The sequence below is a fragment of the Physeter macrocephalus genome, unplaced genomic scaffold (genome assembly GCF_002837175.3).
Source record: "Physeter macrocephalus isolate SW-GA unplaced genomic scaffold, ASM283717v5 random_17, whole genome shotgun sequence".
Lineage (NCBI taxonomy): Eukaryota > Metazoa > Chordata > Mammalia > Artiodactyla > Physeteridae > Physeter > Physeter macrocephalus.
The window spans coordinates 99,358-117,037 of NW_021145302.1; the positions used below are offsets into that span (position 1 = coordinate 99,358).

Consider the following 17,680-nt stretch of genomic DNA (forward strand, 5'->3'; position numbering starts at 1 on the left):
TGCCCTGGGAAGCTGCCCCCGCATGAGTGACCTCTGTCCCCCCCGCCCCCCAGCCTCGGGAGTCCCAGCAGCAGCTTACCACAGCAGTCTGGGAAGTCTTGAGCAGCGGGGGCCTTGGGCTCAGGCCCGGGCCGGCCGAGGCCCAGGTCACTGGAGGCAAGAGGGCAGGCGGGTGCCTCCTGCTTGAGCTCCCGCACGGTGTGGTTGGCAAGGGCGGTGCTGTACAGGAAGCTGGCCACGGACGAGGAGGTGGCGGTTGGGGGCAGGTCCTGGGGTGGCCCCTTGGGGGCCTGGCCGTGCAGGCCACAGTCCCGAGACCCCTTGGCTATCAGGGAGATGCCATTCAACTCCACCAGGGCCTTCGAGTCCCTCCCGCCATCCTCGAGCGGCCTGGGTGAAGGAAAGGACACGTGACAGCTTCATCCACCTGTCCCACCAGGGGTATGTCTTCCCCGAGCCCTCCCTCTGCAGAACACGACAGCCTGTGAAGTATGCAGGACCAGTTCCCATCTTATAGGTCGGGGTGCAGGCCCGGGTGGGGGGTGTGACGTGCCCAGGGCCACACGGCTGGGCCACCCGAGGACCTGGGCCCTGCCCCTTGGCCTCTGTGCCCCCTCTCCACCAATCACATCCTTTCAGCTGCAGCTGATCGTCTCGCACCTCCTAACGCATCGCTCGTGCACTGGCCGTGGTGCCCGAGCCCTGACGGGCCACGTTCAGCCCTCAGGCTGCTTCCTGGCTGCCCCAGAGATCGGTACCCTCCCCGGCCCAGCCTCCATGACCTCATGGCCCGTCAGTCCCTAATGGAGCCCTCGGCTGACAACCCAAGCAAGCACCCACGATGTGGCTTCCCGCCTCCACGCTTTTGCACGGGCTGTTCCTGATACCGGGAGTGCCGCTGGTGCTATATTTCTTCCCCAACCAGGCCTCTCTGCAACACAGAAGTCCCCCGGCAAGACTTCTGTGACTCCACACCTGGCTCAGAGCGTGCTCTGTGACCGAGTTTCTGCCTCACCTCTGCCATCGGACTGGGAGCTCTTACAGCCAGGGTCCCCTGTGGGGGTCTGAAGTCCCCGCCCCTCGGGCAGGACAAGCGGCCCCGAGCGGCTGAGCCCGCGCGGAAGCAGGTCATCGCCCGGCCCGGCCTGGCCCCCGGGGTCCAGCCGCCAGGCCCCGGGCCGCTCCCAGGAGGGCTGCCTCACTCACCGCTTGAGCTTGAAGCGGATCCGGTGGCTGTGCTCCAGGATGGCCATGAGGGCCTTGGGGTCGTACTCGGCCGGCCTCCGGAAGGCCAGGCCCTCGGGCAGCCCCTGCACAGCCAGCAGCCCCGGCTCCCGGAGCAGCCGCTCGTAGGGCAGCGGCACCACGCTGGCCCGGCCCAGGGCCTCGCCTGTGGGAGGGGTCGAGGAGGGGGCCTCGTATGAGACGGCAGCGGGGCGCGCCCCGGAGCTGGGGCCGCGCTCAGTGACTCCCTGTGGTGCCGGATCCCCAGGGAACAGGACCCCAGAGGCCCCTTCACTGCAAACCTCCCACAGAATAAGCCCCTGCCGGCGGTGAGGGGGGCGGCAGGGGCTGTGGACAGGGGCCTGCGGCCTGCACCTGAGGGCCGGGGCTGCCCCATCGAGGGGGTTCCCTGCTTCCCCCGCCATTCTCCTCTCCGGGCATCTGGGTGGAGGGGAAAGCAGACCCCGGGGCTGTGAACGGGAGGTGAGGAGAGAGGGCTGAGAGAGAGGAACCGCAAGAAAACAGCCACAGGAAGGAAGGGAAAAGGAAAATGAGAGAGAGGAGGGCAGGTAAGGAAGAGAGGAATGGAGAGGAAGCAGAAGAGAGAGAAGAGACAGGATGAGAAGCTGCTGAGCACGCGGGAAGGGGGGAGGGGAGGGGGGGGCCGAGCGTCTGGGCTCACAGACGTCTGCTGCCTCCCACCTGGAGCCAGAAGGAAGCCCCTCCCCTCAGGCAGGCAGTGGGGGTCGGGGCAGAGTGAGCAGGGGTGCAGGGGGCTCTGGGCGTGAACCCTGCATCTGGCCAAAGCGTCTGCAGTGGCACAGCCAACCATGCGTGAAAAGTCCTCCCGTCCCCGTCCCCGTCCCCGGGGCCAGCGTGCCCACCAGGGCCTCCGGGCCCCCTACCCCTCTTGGCCTCCTCCTGACATCTAGACAACGGCAGGAGTCCCCCCGGCCCACCCCGACCTTTGCTCCACAGAGCCAAAGGCTGCGGTAGGGAAAGGAATAAAGCAAAGTAGAAATCATGGGGTGGGACCCTTAGGGACGGAAGGGACCCGCATGAGGTCACCCAGGGAGTGTGAAGGTCACCACTGGGCCAGAGACTCTGCAACCTGACACTTCCCAAGGGAGACCAGGCCTGCCTGTCCCCTCCCCTCCTCCACCCCAACAGAAGTACTTGGCTGGGCAGTTAGCCTTCACTCAGTCATTCAACAAACACCCTCTGAGCGCCCGCTGTTGCTGGGCTCTGAAGTGCAGGCTAGGAACAGCAGAAAGAGCAGATACAGTCCCTGGTCCTGGAGAGCAACTGGGCGAGTGAGGGCACAGGGCACAGTGGGTGCCCAGAGGAGGCCTTAACCCAGCACAGAGCTGGGGGCTTCCTGGAGCTGAGCCTTGGAGAGCAATGCGGCGTCCACCAGACAGAGGAGGGGACGGTCGGCCCAAAGGTCACAGCAGGTGTGAAATGGAGCCAGAACGAGCGGGAGAACAGGAGGTGGGTCAGCATGGCTGCAGGGGGCTGGGGACGGGCCGTGGCAGGGTCTGATGCCACGCCCAGGGTGACAGGGAGCCCGAGCAGGCAGTGGAGGGAAGAGCTTTGTGGGCAGACTTGTGCTTCAGGAAGATGCCCTTGGTCACAGGGCAGGTGGGGACAGCAGGGAGCTGGGCTGGTGGCGAGGAGACCAGGGCAAGCCTGGGGCCTCTTCCAGGCGCGAGGGAGCAGTGAGCAGTGCCGGGGCAGGGGTGGTAGGGATGGTGGTTCAGGGGACGGGGCTGGGGCGGAAGACCCACGCCTGGGGATGCAGAATGAGGGAGGGCTGGGGGTGGGGAGAGAAGGAACCCACGCCTTGAGGTTCCGCCCAGGGCCTACAGTGGGGCAGGAGGGGCCCTCCTCCTCTGGGCAGGGCCGGGGGCTCCCACCCGCCTGGGGGCCCCAAATGGAATGAGGAAGGATCTTACTATAAAGAACATCAAACACCTCCTCTACCATCTTCCGCAGAAGGTACACGTCCGAGCCATGTTCCAGGGCAGACCGTGGGATGTTCCGGCTGCCACCCTCACCCCGGGGCACCTTCTTGGGGTGCTCTGCCTCTGGCTCCTTCCACGGGGGCCCTCCTGTGGGACACAGAGCATGCGGGGCCATGGTGAGTACTCATCACACCACCAGCCCAGTGAGCTGGGACGTCCCTGCCCTGTGCTAAGCCCTGTAGCTGGGCACCCAGCACGGAGTGCAAGTGGATGAATGAAGGAAGAATAAATGGGTGAGTAAGCCCTGCCCCAACTGCCCTGCCTAGGGCCAGGGCTGCTTACCTCAGGGTTCCCAGGGCCCAGCAGAGGGCATTCATCCCTGGTCACCTCTAACTCGCTGTGTGACCTTACGCACGTCCCTTCCCTCTCTGGGCCTCAGTCTGTGAGCTCTCATGAGAGACCAGCTGGACTGGCTCAGAACTGGGGTTCAACAAATGTCTGTTCCATCACCTATTTCTTTTTTCTTTTCTTTTTAAAAAAAATATTTATTTATTTATTATTTATCTACTTTGGCTGTGCCGGGTCTTAGTTGCAGCACGCAGGATCTTTAGTTGCAGCACGTGGACTTAGTTGCAGCATGCAGACTTCTTAGTTGCGGCATGCATGCGGGATCTAGTTCCCCAACAAGGGATCGAACCCGGGCCCCCTGCACTGGGAGCATGGAGTCTTAGCCACTGAACCACCAGGGAAGTCCCCCATCACCTATTTCTGAATTAACCAGTTGAGGCCCTGGTTTTCTGCTCTGCCAAGTGGGGAGACGATGGGGACCCCACCAGGAGGCTGAGGGACTGGGAAGAGGCAGGTTCATGCCAGGCTGGGCCAGGGTGGGGGCCTGGGAGTGTCAGTGGATCCCTGGGTTGGGAAGATGCTAGGAACTGCATTGGAAAGGGGATGAGAAGAGGGCTTGGGGGCGCCCCTCCCAGCTTGGAGTATGCTCTCCTCCGGGACCTGAGAAGCCTGAAATAGACCAGCCAAGTTCCCGGTGCTATAAATAGCAGTTCTGCCTGGCTCTGGAAAGCCAGGTGCACCTTCCCCAGGCCCCAGTCTGGCTCCCAGCCTGGCCATCTAGGGCCACAGGACCCTGCCACTGCCCACTCTACACCGGTCCAGCCCCCTGCCCAACCTTGGAGAGGGTACAGGTTTTGAGGGCTGGGTGGGAGAGGGGGCTGGCTGGGGAAGTGGCTGGACCCCAGTAACGATACGCCCCAGCATGGGGTGGGGACAGCCTTCCCAGAAATGGCTGATCCCAGGGTCGAGGCCCAGGCAGGGGTCGTGTAATGGAAATGCTAATAACGGTGAGAAAAACAACAGCTGGCGTTTAGTGAGTGTGAACTAAGTGCCAGGCATTGTTCTGAGTGCTCGCCATGTATTAATTCGTTTAATCCTCAGATCGACCCAGGAGAGGGTAGCACTGTCCTCCCCTTTCACAGATGAGGAGGCTGAGGCCCAGCAGGCAGCAGCTGGCAGAGCCAGGATGTGGCCCCAGGTGTCTGACTCTAGGGCCTGCTCTTAACCCCAAGATCTCTGAGTCCCAACTTCTGGGCTAGAATGCCCGCCCAGGCTCTAACCCCATAGGACTTAATCCACCATGAAGGGGAAGCTGACCTGCCTCTCGGAGCTCACCGCCAAGCTGGGGCATAGGCGTGGATGGAAGTTTAGGGCACAGGAAGCTGCAAGGGGTGGGGGGCAGTCAAGCATGGGCGCTGGGGCGGAGGGGCACCGATGGCGCCAGGGGCGGGAGGGATGTCAGTCTGGAGGCTGGGGAGGCATCTGCCAGGCAGAGGGGAGGAGTGAGGGCCTTCCAGGTGGGGAACAGCAGGGACACACAGAGCCGGGGAACGTGCACTTTAGCACAGTGCAGCCTGCTGAGTACCAGGGATTCTGGGAGGAGAGAATGCAGAGGCCGGGGCTGCTTCTGAGGGGCCCTGAAGGCCTAGGTAGCATTGAAGAGTCGGGGGCTTCAGAACGACCCCTCTGCCTCGGGGCTCCCGGCTCACAGCTCTGAGTGCTGGTGCTGGTTTCTTCCAGGAGCGACCAGGACCCCTTGGCAGGGGTCCCGGGGGTGCCCACGCTGCATCCCTCATTTTTTTCTTTTTGGCTGTGCCACGTGGCATGTGGGATCTTAGTTCCCTAACCAGGGCCTGAAGCCACGTCGCCTGCACTGGAAGCGCGGAGTCTTAATCACCGGACCTCCAGGGAAGTCCCTGCATCCCCCGTTTTGAAGGGGTGCAGCCAAAAAAGCAAACTCCACCTGCATCACTCGTCAGCTGTGGGTCCCCTGGTTATACTCACTGCATCTCATTTTCTCGTTTGTAAACCGGTGATGACTGTTTCCCCGAGCCCGCTGGGAACAGTAAACAGCAGCAGCACGTGGCCCAGCCCGCGGCTCTATTTATCGCATCATCCCTAACTGCTCCCGTTTCTAGAGCATTTCCTACGTGCTGGACAAGTCCTCAGTCACTTCATCCCCACGGGCCACCAGGAGGCGGCTCCAAGATTCTGCTACTGTAACAGGGTCAGCGCCAGCCTCTGACGTCAGGAGAAGTGAGCTAGGGCTTAAAGGGTGTCGCACACACAGGCGCTCAGTGAGTGTTAGCTGAGCACGTGCGCTCGGTCCCTGCGTCAGGGACGCACAGGAACTGGGCCACAGCGCTGGGCCTCAGTGTCCCCTTCTGTCCATGAGTACATGGAGGCAGCTGGGTCTGGCCTGCCCGGAGTCTCTATCGGCCGAGGGGCTGCTGTGTGACTCCAGCGAAAACCGTGGCCGCCCCTGATAACGCCACATTGGGAAGCCTGCACCAGCCCCTCCTGCCCAGTGCCTCCTCCCACACAGGGCCACCCGGTGTTGCTCCAGGGACCCAGCAACGCGCCAGAGCTCCTCCCCTCAGGGACAGTGGGGACTGGCCCTCTGGAGCCCCAGGTACTCACGGCAGAACCTGAGGAAGTCTGACTGCAGCTCCTTGCGCGCGTTCAGGAACATCCTCCCCTTCTCGGTGCCGACCACGAAGGCGCTCTCATCGTGCACAGCGACACAGGCCACTTCTGCGTTCAGCTTGGAGAGCGCTGAACACTGCAGGGGGAGCAGGGTGGTGAGCGGGGGAAGGACCCCCCACTCCGGACACCCCCAGGGCCAGCCTTGGGGGATGGGAGGTGAGCTCCCAGCTGCCCGAGATCCCACCAGCAGCTCCAGGGAGAGGTCACCCTCCCAACGTTCTGGCTCTTAGACTGCAGTGGGAATGAACGAACGACACCCACAGAGCTTGGCCAAGGTCAGGGGAAGAAGACAAGGTTACAGGGGCTGGAGGAGGACAAAGGCACACGTGGGCTGTGCCCCTTCCTCCTCCCGGGCCCTCCTTGCTCTGCGGTGGGCTTCCTGCCTCAGGCCTGGCCCCAGCCTCAGGGATGATCTGTCCTGGGCTCTCTCCAAGTCCTGGATGAGGAGGTGGGATGGGTCCCAGGAGAACCAAGGCTCAGACGGATCCAGCCTTCAATCCTGCATCAGCCTCTTCCTGCAAGTCATGCCCTCCTCTGGGCCCCAATTTCCAAATCTGTAGAATGAGGACAAGCGGCCCAGCTCCCAGAGTTGTAATGGGCTTGTTGTGGGGATTCAGTGGGGCCTGGTTGGTGGGAAAAAGTCTCTAAACTGGGGCATCCCGTGTGGGTATGAGGCAAAGAGGTTCTTTTTGCAGCCCCAGAGTTGAGATTGGCAGGCCTACTGCACAGGAAGCCCTAACACGGGGGGCCCTGCGACCAAGACCACCAGCATCTCAGGACTACTTCACTGGGAAAACCCTGCCTGCAAAGCTCGTGGCATACGGTCGGTGCCTGATAAATGCTGGTTTTTATCTGAGTTAGCGCTCTGTGGACAGTCGGGAAGTCTGGCTTCTAATCGCAGTTCCACTGCTGTGTGATCTAGGACAGGTTCTACAACCTCTCTGGGCCGTGATCATGCCAGCTGATCAGCGCCAGCTCCGGCTTGGAGTCGCTCCGGTGAGGAAGCTGGGGACATCTCAGGGCCAGCAGGACTGTCCCCCGGGAGCTCCCGGGGGCAGGGATGGTGTTCATTTCCGGCTCTAAGATGAAAACCAAACCCCACTGCTCCCTTGCCCTGTGGCAACACTGTACAACAAAGACGACAAACAGATTCAGCCGTTTCCAAGGAGTGGCCAGCAGAGCTGGAGGAGAGCCTTCCCTGCGCTGCATGGTCACTTCTCAGCTGAAGAAGCTGAGGCCACAGCAGGGAGTAGACTCACCCAAAGGCACAGAGAATGGGGGTCGGGAGGAAATGCCTGGAAAAGGGTCTGAGACTGGGCGGGAGGAGGAGGTGATGAACGGACAGCACTTTGGCCCCAATCCTCCTGCAGACCGCCTGAGAACCTGGCCCCAGGCCCGCTGGGTGCCGGCGTTAAGTCACTGCCAAGTAAGTGCCGCTGTCACCCACGAGGTCCCTTAGGAAACCTGTAAAGGCCTTGTCGCAGGGCGGGGGCAGCCTGTCTTGTTCATGCCACCAGGACAGCTATAGGGTCACTGGCTCCTCCAAGGAGCCTCTGAATCACCCTGTAGACCAGCACTGGACCCTGGAATTTCTGCAATGATGAAAATGTTCTATTTCTACACTGTCTGATACCACAGCCACTAACCACACGTGGCCACTGAACTCTTGAAATGAAGCTAGTGTGATGGAGTAACTGAATTGTTTAATTTTCACAAATTACAATTTAAATATCAACTGTCACATGTGGCTAGCGGCTGTGGCATTGGCCATCGCTGCCCGTGTCAACTGTACCTCCACCAGCACACCAAGCTAACACTGCTACCGGAACGGGGCTGAGCTCCTGGGGCCCCCCTCCTCATGAAGGCCACTCTGTACAGGGGAGGGGTCAAACCCAGCTGGCCTTCCCAGGGGTGTCTACCACCTCTGCCCCAAATACCACCTAAGTAGCCCTTGAGCTGCCTGCAGTTGGAATAGCTGGAGGGAGGCGCTTTGTCCTTGGGAAACTGCAGACTTTGCCCCTGGGAGCCCACTTTAAAAACTGACCATGCTGTGTGACATCAGGCAAAGTACTGCCCTCTCTGAATTTCAACTTCACTGAACCAAAATGCAGGGGGTGCAGCTAACGGATGCCAGACAGGTTTTGTTTTTTTTTTAAGACACCTGCCTACCCTCTATCACAGAACTTGCCCCAGGAAACGTCTACAGGAAAATGACATTATTATTTTCTCTCTCTCTCTTTTTTTTTTTTTTTTTTTTTGTCTGAGCCGCGCGGCTTGTGGGATCTTAGTTCCCCTACTGGGATCAAACCCGGGCCCCTGGCAGTGAAAGCTCTGAGTCCTAACCGCTGGACCGCCAGGGAATTCCCTATTATTTTCTCATTTGGGATAAACTGCTCTAGGTTTAGGTATGGAGGCAGGGGTGTCAGAGGAGTGACGCAGTTACAGCCCTAGCTTTAACAACGGGGGTGACAGCTTTCTAATGAATCACTGTGACACATTACCCTCCAGGTGACCTGCTGGGAGGGAGACTTGTGACCATCCCAGGGATGGGACTTCAACTGTAAGAGGTGACGAAACGAAGACGGGGCGAGGGGGCGAGGGCTGGAGTTCCACACACTTGACCTCACTTAAGCCTCCCACCCCCGGCGTCGGCAGACAGGCCTTGTAGCAGACGGGGACACCGAGGCTCAGGTGGCGAGGGCTCCCGTGAACGGCAGAGCTTACAAAGGCTGGCTGCCCCACTCCTCCAGGGGCGGGCAGGGGCGCTCACCATGGAATCTAAGGCAGACACGAGGCTGGTGATGATCTCGTCTTTGCGGGCGATGGCGGAGTTCCAGCGGTCAGGCCCACAGCCGTTTGTGGGGACGTCGCAGCGCTTTCCCAGCAAGGCCATGGTCGCCTGGATGGAGGAAGGAGGAGGCGGAGGTGGCCGTGGGCCATAGGGCGTGGCACACGTGGTGGCTGCCCCCACCACTAACCCGCCAGGCCCCCGGGATCCCCAAGGCCACCTCTACTTCCCAGGTGGGACAAAGCAAGAGCTGGCCTTCTCTTCACCTAAGGGTCTTATATGCATGATGGGGTTTGAGCTTTGACAGGCCTGGACACACAGCAGCCTGCACACGGCCTGTACAGGTGTGGGAACAGACAGCAGGATAACGGAGGGGGGTGCCTCAGGGCGTGCCTCCCCAAGTCTGCACCCCCAGAGCCAAACCCACAAGCAGTCTGCCTGGCAGGCCCTAAATGCCAACTCTCTCCACGCACAGCCCTCTGGCCATGGCCCTCCCTTGCTCACACACCCTCCATAGCTCCCTACTGCCCCCTCCTCAGCTCGGTGTTCAGGGTTCTAGACTCTTGTCCCTCGCCTCAACTCCTCCTTATACCCCACGCTCTAGGCGCTCTAAGTGTCACCATCCTCCAAACATACGGACATCCTTCACGGCTCCTCAGCTGTCACCAGTTCTGTTCTCCCCGAGTGCCCTCCCTGGTCCCTTCGGCATCTACTGACTGCCCCCTTAGCTTTTAACTGTCACCTCTGCTGGGAAGGTGCCCCGGATTACCCCACCTCCCGCCCCTTCCTGCCCAGGCTGGTCAGGTGTCCCTGGCCTCCCACCTGTCCCCGAGCCCCCCCATCACAGCTGTGTATCGAGTCACATGCTCCCCGGGGGAAGGCCGCCACCCCAAGGCCGTGGAGCTTTGGTCTACTTCCTGGCTTCCAGGACTGAATCTCAGAGGTGCAGAGAGATACCACGGGGCAGAGGCCCCTTCACCTCAGATGACGTTTCCCCAACACAGGACGTATCCCCTCGTCATGAGGTTCCGGAGGACAGAGCTGCATCCTCCCCCCTTGCTGAGGCGCCCTCAGATCAGGGCGTCATATCGGGGCTACACCAGGCAAGGAACAAGTCTGCTGGCCCTGTATTACCCAGCCGGGCCTGGGCCCCACTAGATACAAAGGTCAGCCTCCCTCGGTCCCCGATCCATCCTGCCCCTCTCTTTCCTGACCCCAGGAATCAGGTCCAGGGGGCCCACCCACAGGATGCCCCAGTGCCAGCATCTTCCTATGGGGCAGCTGTCCCCTCGCCAATCCAAGCAAAGGAGAGGGTAGAGGGCAGAGGCAGGAACGCTCAGTTTCCCTCCCCGGGCTCAGACCTTCTAGCGCTCCGTGCAAGGGCCCCAGATGGCCAGTTCAGGGGCGAAAGCAGGGAACAGAGCTGCACGCATCAGAGGGAGCCTGTGAGTCCCGCGCTCTCTGCTTCTTGGGGGTAAAGGAGTCTGTGCATGCAACTGGGGTTGGGGGTCGGAGGTCCTGGGTGGGTGATGGCTGGGCCTGGCACCTAACATAGTGCCAAGTCCATGGTGTCTTCTGCCACCACAGCTGCCCCCTGGACTGTAAGCTCTATGAGGGCAGGGACTGGTCTGCCAATCACTGCTGCACCCTCAGTGTCCAGCTCGGTGTAGTCCAAACCACAGACTGTAGCCTTTTAGTGGGCTGTAAAATCGATGACACGGAACAGCAATCAGAGCACGTCACACATGACAAGGTGAGATGCATCCAATGACAGAGATGGAAACAGTCAAAGGAATTAGGGATGCACCAGAGCTTGGCTCTGGACTCCATCCTGGCCCAAGTTGGCTACTTGGCTATTGATAAATACTGATTTTAATAACAGGCCAGGGACTTCCCTCGTGGTGCAGTGGTTAAGAATCTGCCTGCCAATGCAGGGGACACGAGTTCGAGCCCTGGTCTGGGAAGATTCCCCCATACCGTGGAGCAACTAAGCCCGTGCGCCACAACTACTGAGCCCATGTGCTGCAACTACTGAAGCCTGCGCGCCTAGAGCCCGTGCTCCGCAATAAGAGAAGCCACCGCCATGAGAAGCCTGCGCACCGCAACGAAGAGTAGCCCCCGCTCGCCGCAACTAGAGAAAGCCCGCGCGCAGCAACGAAGACCCAACGCGGCCAAAAATAAATAAAATAAATAAATTAAAACAAAACAAAACAAACAAACAAAGAAAATAACTGGCCAGGTCAGCAGTTGGCCAAAATGTGTATGGGTTCCCTTCTAAACGTTTATAAAATGTATTTCGTCTCATAGGTTGCCTTATTTATTTATTTATTTTTGGCCGTGCTGCGTGCATGTGGGATCTTAGTTCCCCGACCAGGGATCCGAACCTGTGCGCCACCCCCCCGACCCCTGCAGTGGAAGTGTGGAGCCCTAACCACTGGACCACCAGGGAAGTCCCGGTTGTCTTATTTTTAATAAAAGCTTGAAACCCACGTTATTAAGGGATGCTGAGGGTATGACAGGCCCCGGATGGGACCTGCTAATGGACCAAGCATCAGCCAGGGGCCTTCTGTGGCACCAAGCCCGATCGCAGGTCTGTTGAATGACCAGCTGAGAGGTTTGCCTGCCTGGGGCTCATGAAGTCTTGCCCCCTCCCCTCAGCCACCCCCTGCCCCCCAGTCCCTTGAGCCACTTCCAGAGAGGCCTCAGGCTGCCAGCCTCCCAGCTGCTGGAGCCCAAATCGAATCAGGGCAAAGCAGGAGGCACCAGACAGCGCTCCAGCCCTGGCCTCCGGTCACCCCAGACGGCTGCTGGCTCCTTCCGGCAAAGGTCCTAATCCATTTAGAAAGGAGCCAGGGACTCAGGGAGGGAGGAGGAGGGGGCCGGGCTGTGGGCCATCCCCTGATTCCTAGTCCATCTGGGCTCCCAGGACGCTCTGTCTGGAGCTGGAGCCCAAGGAGGCCGAGACGTAGGCAGCTGGGTGCATTTGGGGAGGAGGGCAGGAGAAGATCCTCCCGGGCCTCGGAGAGAGGGGCAGGTTCCCGTGGCTGGAGCTGCTGTGGGTGGAACAGGGGGGCCAGAGCGCTGGGCTGGGAGCCACGAGCCGTGAACCACGCACACGGTGAGACCCAGGCCTGGGGCTGCCAGGACCACATTGGACCAACCACCTAAACCCCCCGTTTTCTCATTTGTAAGGTGGGGCTACTTCTAATCTGAAAACGAGGGAGAAGAAAACCACCCAATGAAACCAACAAACGACACAGAACAGAGCGCGAAGTATGCTAGTTAACAGGGAGGCAAGTGCCCAAAAAACGAACAGGAGAAGGTCCCCAGGGGGGGTGGATGGCGAGAACAGAGGCCACCGCCTGAGCCGTCACACACGCCACACACCAGCAAGCGAGGACAAGGGGCTGGGCGAGGCTGGAGGCAGCTAAGGGCTGCTCTGTGTCACCTGCGAGAGGATATCAGAAGTGACATCCTGGGTGACGGGTGGCTGGCTCCCGACCTGGGGCACAAGTGGCCAGGAAGCCCTCAGTGACAAGGGACTTCCACCCACCCCCGGGTTCCTGGGGGGGTAAGGCCTACAAGGGCCAAGAGGCAGCAGGGAGCTGTGAGCAGTCCCCCAAACCCTGCTCCCAGGGCTGCCAAGGGCCACACACCTGGCTTTGCCCCCACCTCTGGGCCACTGGCACTGACCGCTGACCGCTGGAGGGTCCTGGGCCCTCTTCTCATCCCTGTCCAACTCCCTCCCTCGCTGCGAGGCAATCTCGCGGCTTACATGTCACCCGTATGCTGGGGACTCTCCATTTCTCTCTCCCCTCCCCCGTCTCCTGAGATGCTGCCTCCTCCCCGTCTCCTGTTCAACATCTAACAAGCAACCCAAACGGAACACGGCCCGCGTTTCCCGCTCAGATCCGCTCCTCTCCTGCCATCAGCTCAGATGCAGGCTGACACTGAGGCCTCACCCCCGGCTCTCTTCTCCCACGTCCCTGAAAAAATCCAGGGAGAGTCCTGCAAGCTCGGCTCCAGGATGCACCCAAGTCTGCCCACTTCTCGCCGCCGCCCAGTCCAGGCCATCGTCCTCGCTCACCCACGTGGGGACAGTGGCTCCTCACTAGCCTCCCTGCCCTCCTCCTGCCCCCACGGTCCCCCTGCAAGCAGCTGCCACATCAGTCTCACGTGGCTCTCCCACTAAGAAGCTTCCAGGGGGTTCCCACCGCAGGCAGAATGTCGCCTCCCCGCGCTGCAGGCCCGTGTGACCTGGGCCTGTCTGCCCTCCCCGCTCTGTGCTGGGCTCCAGCACTGCCCTCTTTCTGTCCCCAAAACACACCGTGTGCTCCCTTCTGGGGCCTCGGACTTGCGGCTCCTCCCGCCTGGAAGGTTCTGCCCGGTCCCCGCTCCTCCTGCTGCCCCCTTCTCTCCATCAGGCCTCGGCCCAACCACCAGGTCCTCTGCGCCTTCCCTGACCCAGCAGCTAGGCGGCAGCCCCCACCCCTTGCCCCCATCTCTTCGTTTATTTCCTTCCTAACATCCGAAGTGACCTGTTCACGTGCTTCCTGCCAGATGTCCCCACCTGGAATGTGGCTCCGGGAGACCAGAGGCTGTCAGGTTTACCATATTTTCACTGCCTTGAGCCCCTGCTTGGGTGTTCAGGGACACTCGACAAATATTCGGGGAAACGGGGACTTCCCTGGCCGTCCAGTGGTTAGGACTCCACGCTTCCAGTGCAGGGGGCACGGGTTCGAGCCCCGGTCACGGAACTAAGATCGGGGCGCTAAGATCCCGCGTGCCGCGTGGAGTGGCCCCAAACAAAAAAAGATATCTGGGGAACTGACAACAAATGTCACGGTCAGCCGCTCTGGGTGGGAGCCAGGATGTTTGCAAGCTATAAGCAGGGTGGTCTGACATGCTGGCCTTGCCTGGCTCTCAAAATAAAAAGGTACCGGGGGGATTGCAACTTTGGATGTATTTGGATCACGAAGGAGGAACAGTCCAGGAACTGAAAACGAGGGAGGCTGCTGGGTCAGACCGGGGTCCTGCACGGGTGCTCCTCCAAGTGTGGTCCCAGGACCTGCAGCACCGCCTCGACGCTTGTCAGAACGTGAGCCGCCTTCCTCGCTGTATCATCACTCCATCACAGACGGCAGTGGGCATGAGCTCCGTCCATCTGTCCCTCTGTCACCAAGCCCGGTCCTCTCCCGTCAACATGCACCACGAGGACTGTACTCCTCACACCTGCCAGGACGCGGGGAGCAGGAAGACCGGCCGATCGAATCCACAGCTGATGCCCAGCCAGGCTGAACAACTCGCCCTGGTTTGCCTGGGACCTTCCTGCGTTTAGTACAGAAACCCCTTAGTCCCAGGCAAAGCAGGATGGCTGGTCTCCCCAGGACACAGGGACCAGCAAAACCGGGAGCCCAAATGCCCCTCTCGGCCACTGAGGACAAGGACAGACACCAATAAGGAAGGCAAAGCCATGGACATTAGGTCCTGCCTTTGGGTCCAAAATATCCAATTTCACTTAGAGATGAGAGACAGGCTTGGGGGCTCCTCAGGGGAAGGGACAAAGGGGGAGGGTCTCCCAGAGGAGGAGGCAGGGCTGTTTCATCCAGGGGATCACAGGAGGGGCGGAAGCCACTCTCTTGATGTGTTTGAAGGTCACACAGGGACCAGAGGGGACAACCTTGTTTGTTTTGTTTTGTTTTTTTATTCTGCGGTACGCGGGCCTCTCACTGCCGTGGCCCCTCCCGTTGCGGAGCACAGACTCCGGACGCGCAGGCTCAGCGGCCATGGCTCACGGGCCCAGCCGCTCTGCAGCACGTGGGATCTTCCCGGACCGGGGCACGAACCCGTGTCCCCTGCATCGGCAGGCGGACTCTCAACCACTGCGCCACCAGGGAGGCCCAACCTTGTTTTATAAAACCCCAAAAGGCAGAGCTGGGGCAGGTGGAAGGAAGACCCGGGTCCACATCTGCAGGGACACTGCTGTGTGACACCTGCCCCATCACCCGGCTTCCCAGCCTCCCTTTGCCCATGTGTGAGTGAGGCGGGTAGGTGGCCCAGTTGCCGCCAACACCTGCCGGCCCAGCTCCCAGCTTCCTGGGGCCCACCCCCTAGAAGCCCTGAGGTGACAAGCCTACCTCAGGCCCTGGACGCTGTATTTTTCAGCCCCTGGGAGATCCTGACACGCAGTCAGGTACAGGGCCTGGATGATCTCTGGGGATGTTTCCAAGGCGCTCAGTTTTTCTGCCCGCCGCCTGCCTCCTACACTTGTCCAGGATTCCTGGCCCAGACAGTGGAAGCTTTGCTGGCCACCGAGAGGTGGAGGCCTTCCCGGTCCCTGAGCCAAAGACTAGCTGAGCGCTGTGTCCATGGCTGAGTCACCGCTGCCCCAACTCAAGACAGACTCGCCCCCGGGAGGGAGGCCCCCATGGCAGTCGGGCCCAGAAAGGCCACTCCCCCGGGCCCCGGGCGAGGGTGAGGAGACAGCACTTGGGCTGGGGTTTCCAATCCTAAACACCCCGCACCGGGCCACTGAGAGACTAAGGGGGGACTGTCCTTGAACTTGACCTTACTGCTGTCCATGGCCTGGGCCCCTGGGAAGACAGGTGCTCACTCTGGAGGGAACCGGACCTCCCCCAGTGACAGGGGGCCCCGCAGGAGAAGTGGATGGGGCTGATGCGGGATCTCCTGAAATCAGGGCTGCAGATAAACCTCCCAGCTCAATCCATAAAAAACCCCCCTTTCCCCACCCACCACCCTAGACGCCCCCTTCATCCAGGTGTTCGGCAGCCCGCACGCCCCTTCCCTCCTTGCCCTGCTTCCCTGCCGGCTCCCTCTCTTCCGCTCCCTGGCTGAAGAGCCACTCTCTTGTCCCCTCCCCTGGGAGTGCCCGTTTACGAGCACGCTGACACCTGTGACCTCCACCCCTGGAGCGCAGCAGGATGGAGGGAACTGGGCCCATTTCAAGGGTGAAGACACCAAGTCCCAGAGGCAGCACATTTTTGCTCAAAGTGAGTGATGAAGCCAGGATGAGATTAGGGACATCTGACACTCACGGTCCGTTCTCTTTTGGCTCCTCCTTGGCGCAGGACTCCTAATTCAGAGGAACGGGGCTACGGGTGGAACCCCAGGCATGGTGACAGGACAGCCAGGTGGCTGATGAGACCGGTGGGCTGGCCCCACTCCTGGCTGGAGGCGGGCACACAGGAACCAGGGCAGGGCTTGTGCACTTGACGGCAGGAGCCCAGGCGCTGGTCCTTCACACCATGAGCCCAGGGACTCGGGGCCGCACACAGAGGACACGCAAAGTGGGCCAGAGCCAGAACAGCAGGTGCCCGAGGGAGGGAGGGAAGAAGCCGAAGCACTGCTCCCCAGGTGCCCAGGACTGGTTAGGCCCCGACGCACGGTTAATTCTCACAACCACCCTCGTTTTACAGAGAAGGATTTCGAGTTTCAAGCGTCCCAAAGCCAGGATGTGGCAAAGCCAGGACCTGAGTCCAGATCACGCCGACTAATCTCGGTTCCTGCCACCCCACGACGCAGCCTTCAACTCACTTCCCTCTGGAGCAGCGACAGATCGGGGGGCTCAGCCCGGCTGGCAGAGAAGGGGGCCCACCCTGCACCCTGCTTCCCTGCCCGTGGGACCCCAGGGCAGGCGCAGGTAAGGAGACTCCTGGCAGGAGGGTGTATTTCTCCTTCCTGGGCCTGCAGGAAGCGAGCCTGTCCCCAGAGCCCAGGGCCAACTTTGACAGGTTCCTTCCCTGGACAGTGGCCCAACTGGGGATCCCACGTCCCTCAAATCTCCACCGAGGTTGAAGAGTACGTGTTGAAAGAGGCAGAAGTGGGAGTGAGCATTCATGCGTCAGCATGGGGATGGGTTAAAAAAAAGAGACAGCGTGTGTATGACACACACAGAACAAGAGAAGCCACCAGTCAGAGTGAGACCAAGAGGCCTGGCCTCACCAGGCTGGGGAGGGTAACTTGTCCCTGCTGGCTTGGGGGTGAACCAAGAAACAAACGCCACCCGCCCTCCTGCAAGCAGCCTATCTAGGGGCTGGCGAGCAACGGGCTACCCACGAGCCGGGGCTGCAGCAGCCCAAGCCCTCCTCCCACGTGCCGGCGTGTCCGGGTCCCCCGGTATAGGAGCACATGTGTTGGGCGCCCCTCCTTCCTTTCCACACACATTTGTTGAACCCCGAGGGCTACACTGCGTGCTCATCAGCCACCCAGCAAGGCCACACTGGGACAGAACAGAGAGCACACCTCCACCTGGCCATCAGTTGGGTCAAAGTCCCAAGGCAATGTGCTCTCGGGGGGTGGGGCGGGCAGCCTACAACAACTCAGCAGAAGCTGGAGGTCTGGCCACCTGTGGGGAGGCCCCAGGGGAGATGCTTCCCCGGCCTCCTTTCACCCCAATTTGTTTACTTAACACCTCCTGGAAATGACTCAGACAGCTGTGCAAGCCCTCCTAGAGCTCACAGGACCAATCCACAAAAAATTACAGAACCCGGGGCTTCCCTGGTGGCGCAGTGGTTAAGAATCCGCCTGCCAATGAAGGGGATACGGGTTCGAGCCCTGGTCTGGGAAGATCCCGCATGCCGCGGAGCAACTAAGCCCGTGCGCCACAACTAGTGAGCCCGTGCTCTAGAGC

The 17,680-nt window shown here is 60.7% G+C and overlaps 1 protein-coding gene across 12 annotated transcripts in view; it reads right to left on the reverse strand.

Annotated features, from left to right (window-relative positions):
- The window catches only part of GTF2IRD1 (GTF2I repeat domain containing 1), a 114,313-nt gene that overhangs the window by 70,745 nt on the left and 25,888 nt on the right, over window positions 1–17,680 (reverse strand). For 9 of the 12 annotated variants that reach the window (XM_028483285.2, XM_055082106.1, XM_055082107.1 and 6 more), the window contains 5 exons: window positions 9,013–9,141; window positions 6,177–6,318; window positions 3,180–3,335; window positions 1,207–1,390; window positions 80–390 (listed from right to left, as the gene is read on the reverse strand). In XM_028483285.2, the coding sequence (XP_028339086.1) occupies window positions 80–390; window positions 1,207–1,390; window positions 3,180–3,335; window positions 6,177–6,318; window positions 9,013–9,135 (916 nt within the window). In that variant the 5' untranslated portion in view covers window positions 9,136–9,141. Of the gene's footprint in view, window positions 1–79; window positions 391–1,206; window positions 1,391–3,179; window positions 3,336–6,176; window positions 6,319–9,012; window positions 9,142–13,600; window positions 13,615–13,970; window positions 14,322–17,680 lie in introns of those variants that run through there. The other 3 variants (XM_028483276.2, XM_028483277.1, XM_028483283.2) reach the window with 3 other exon arrangements.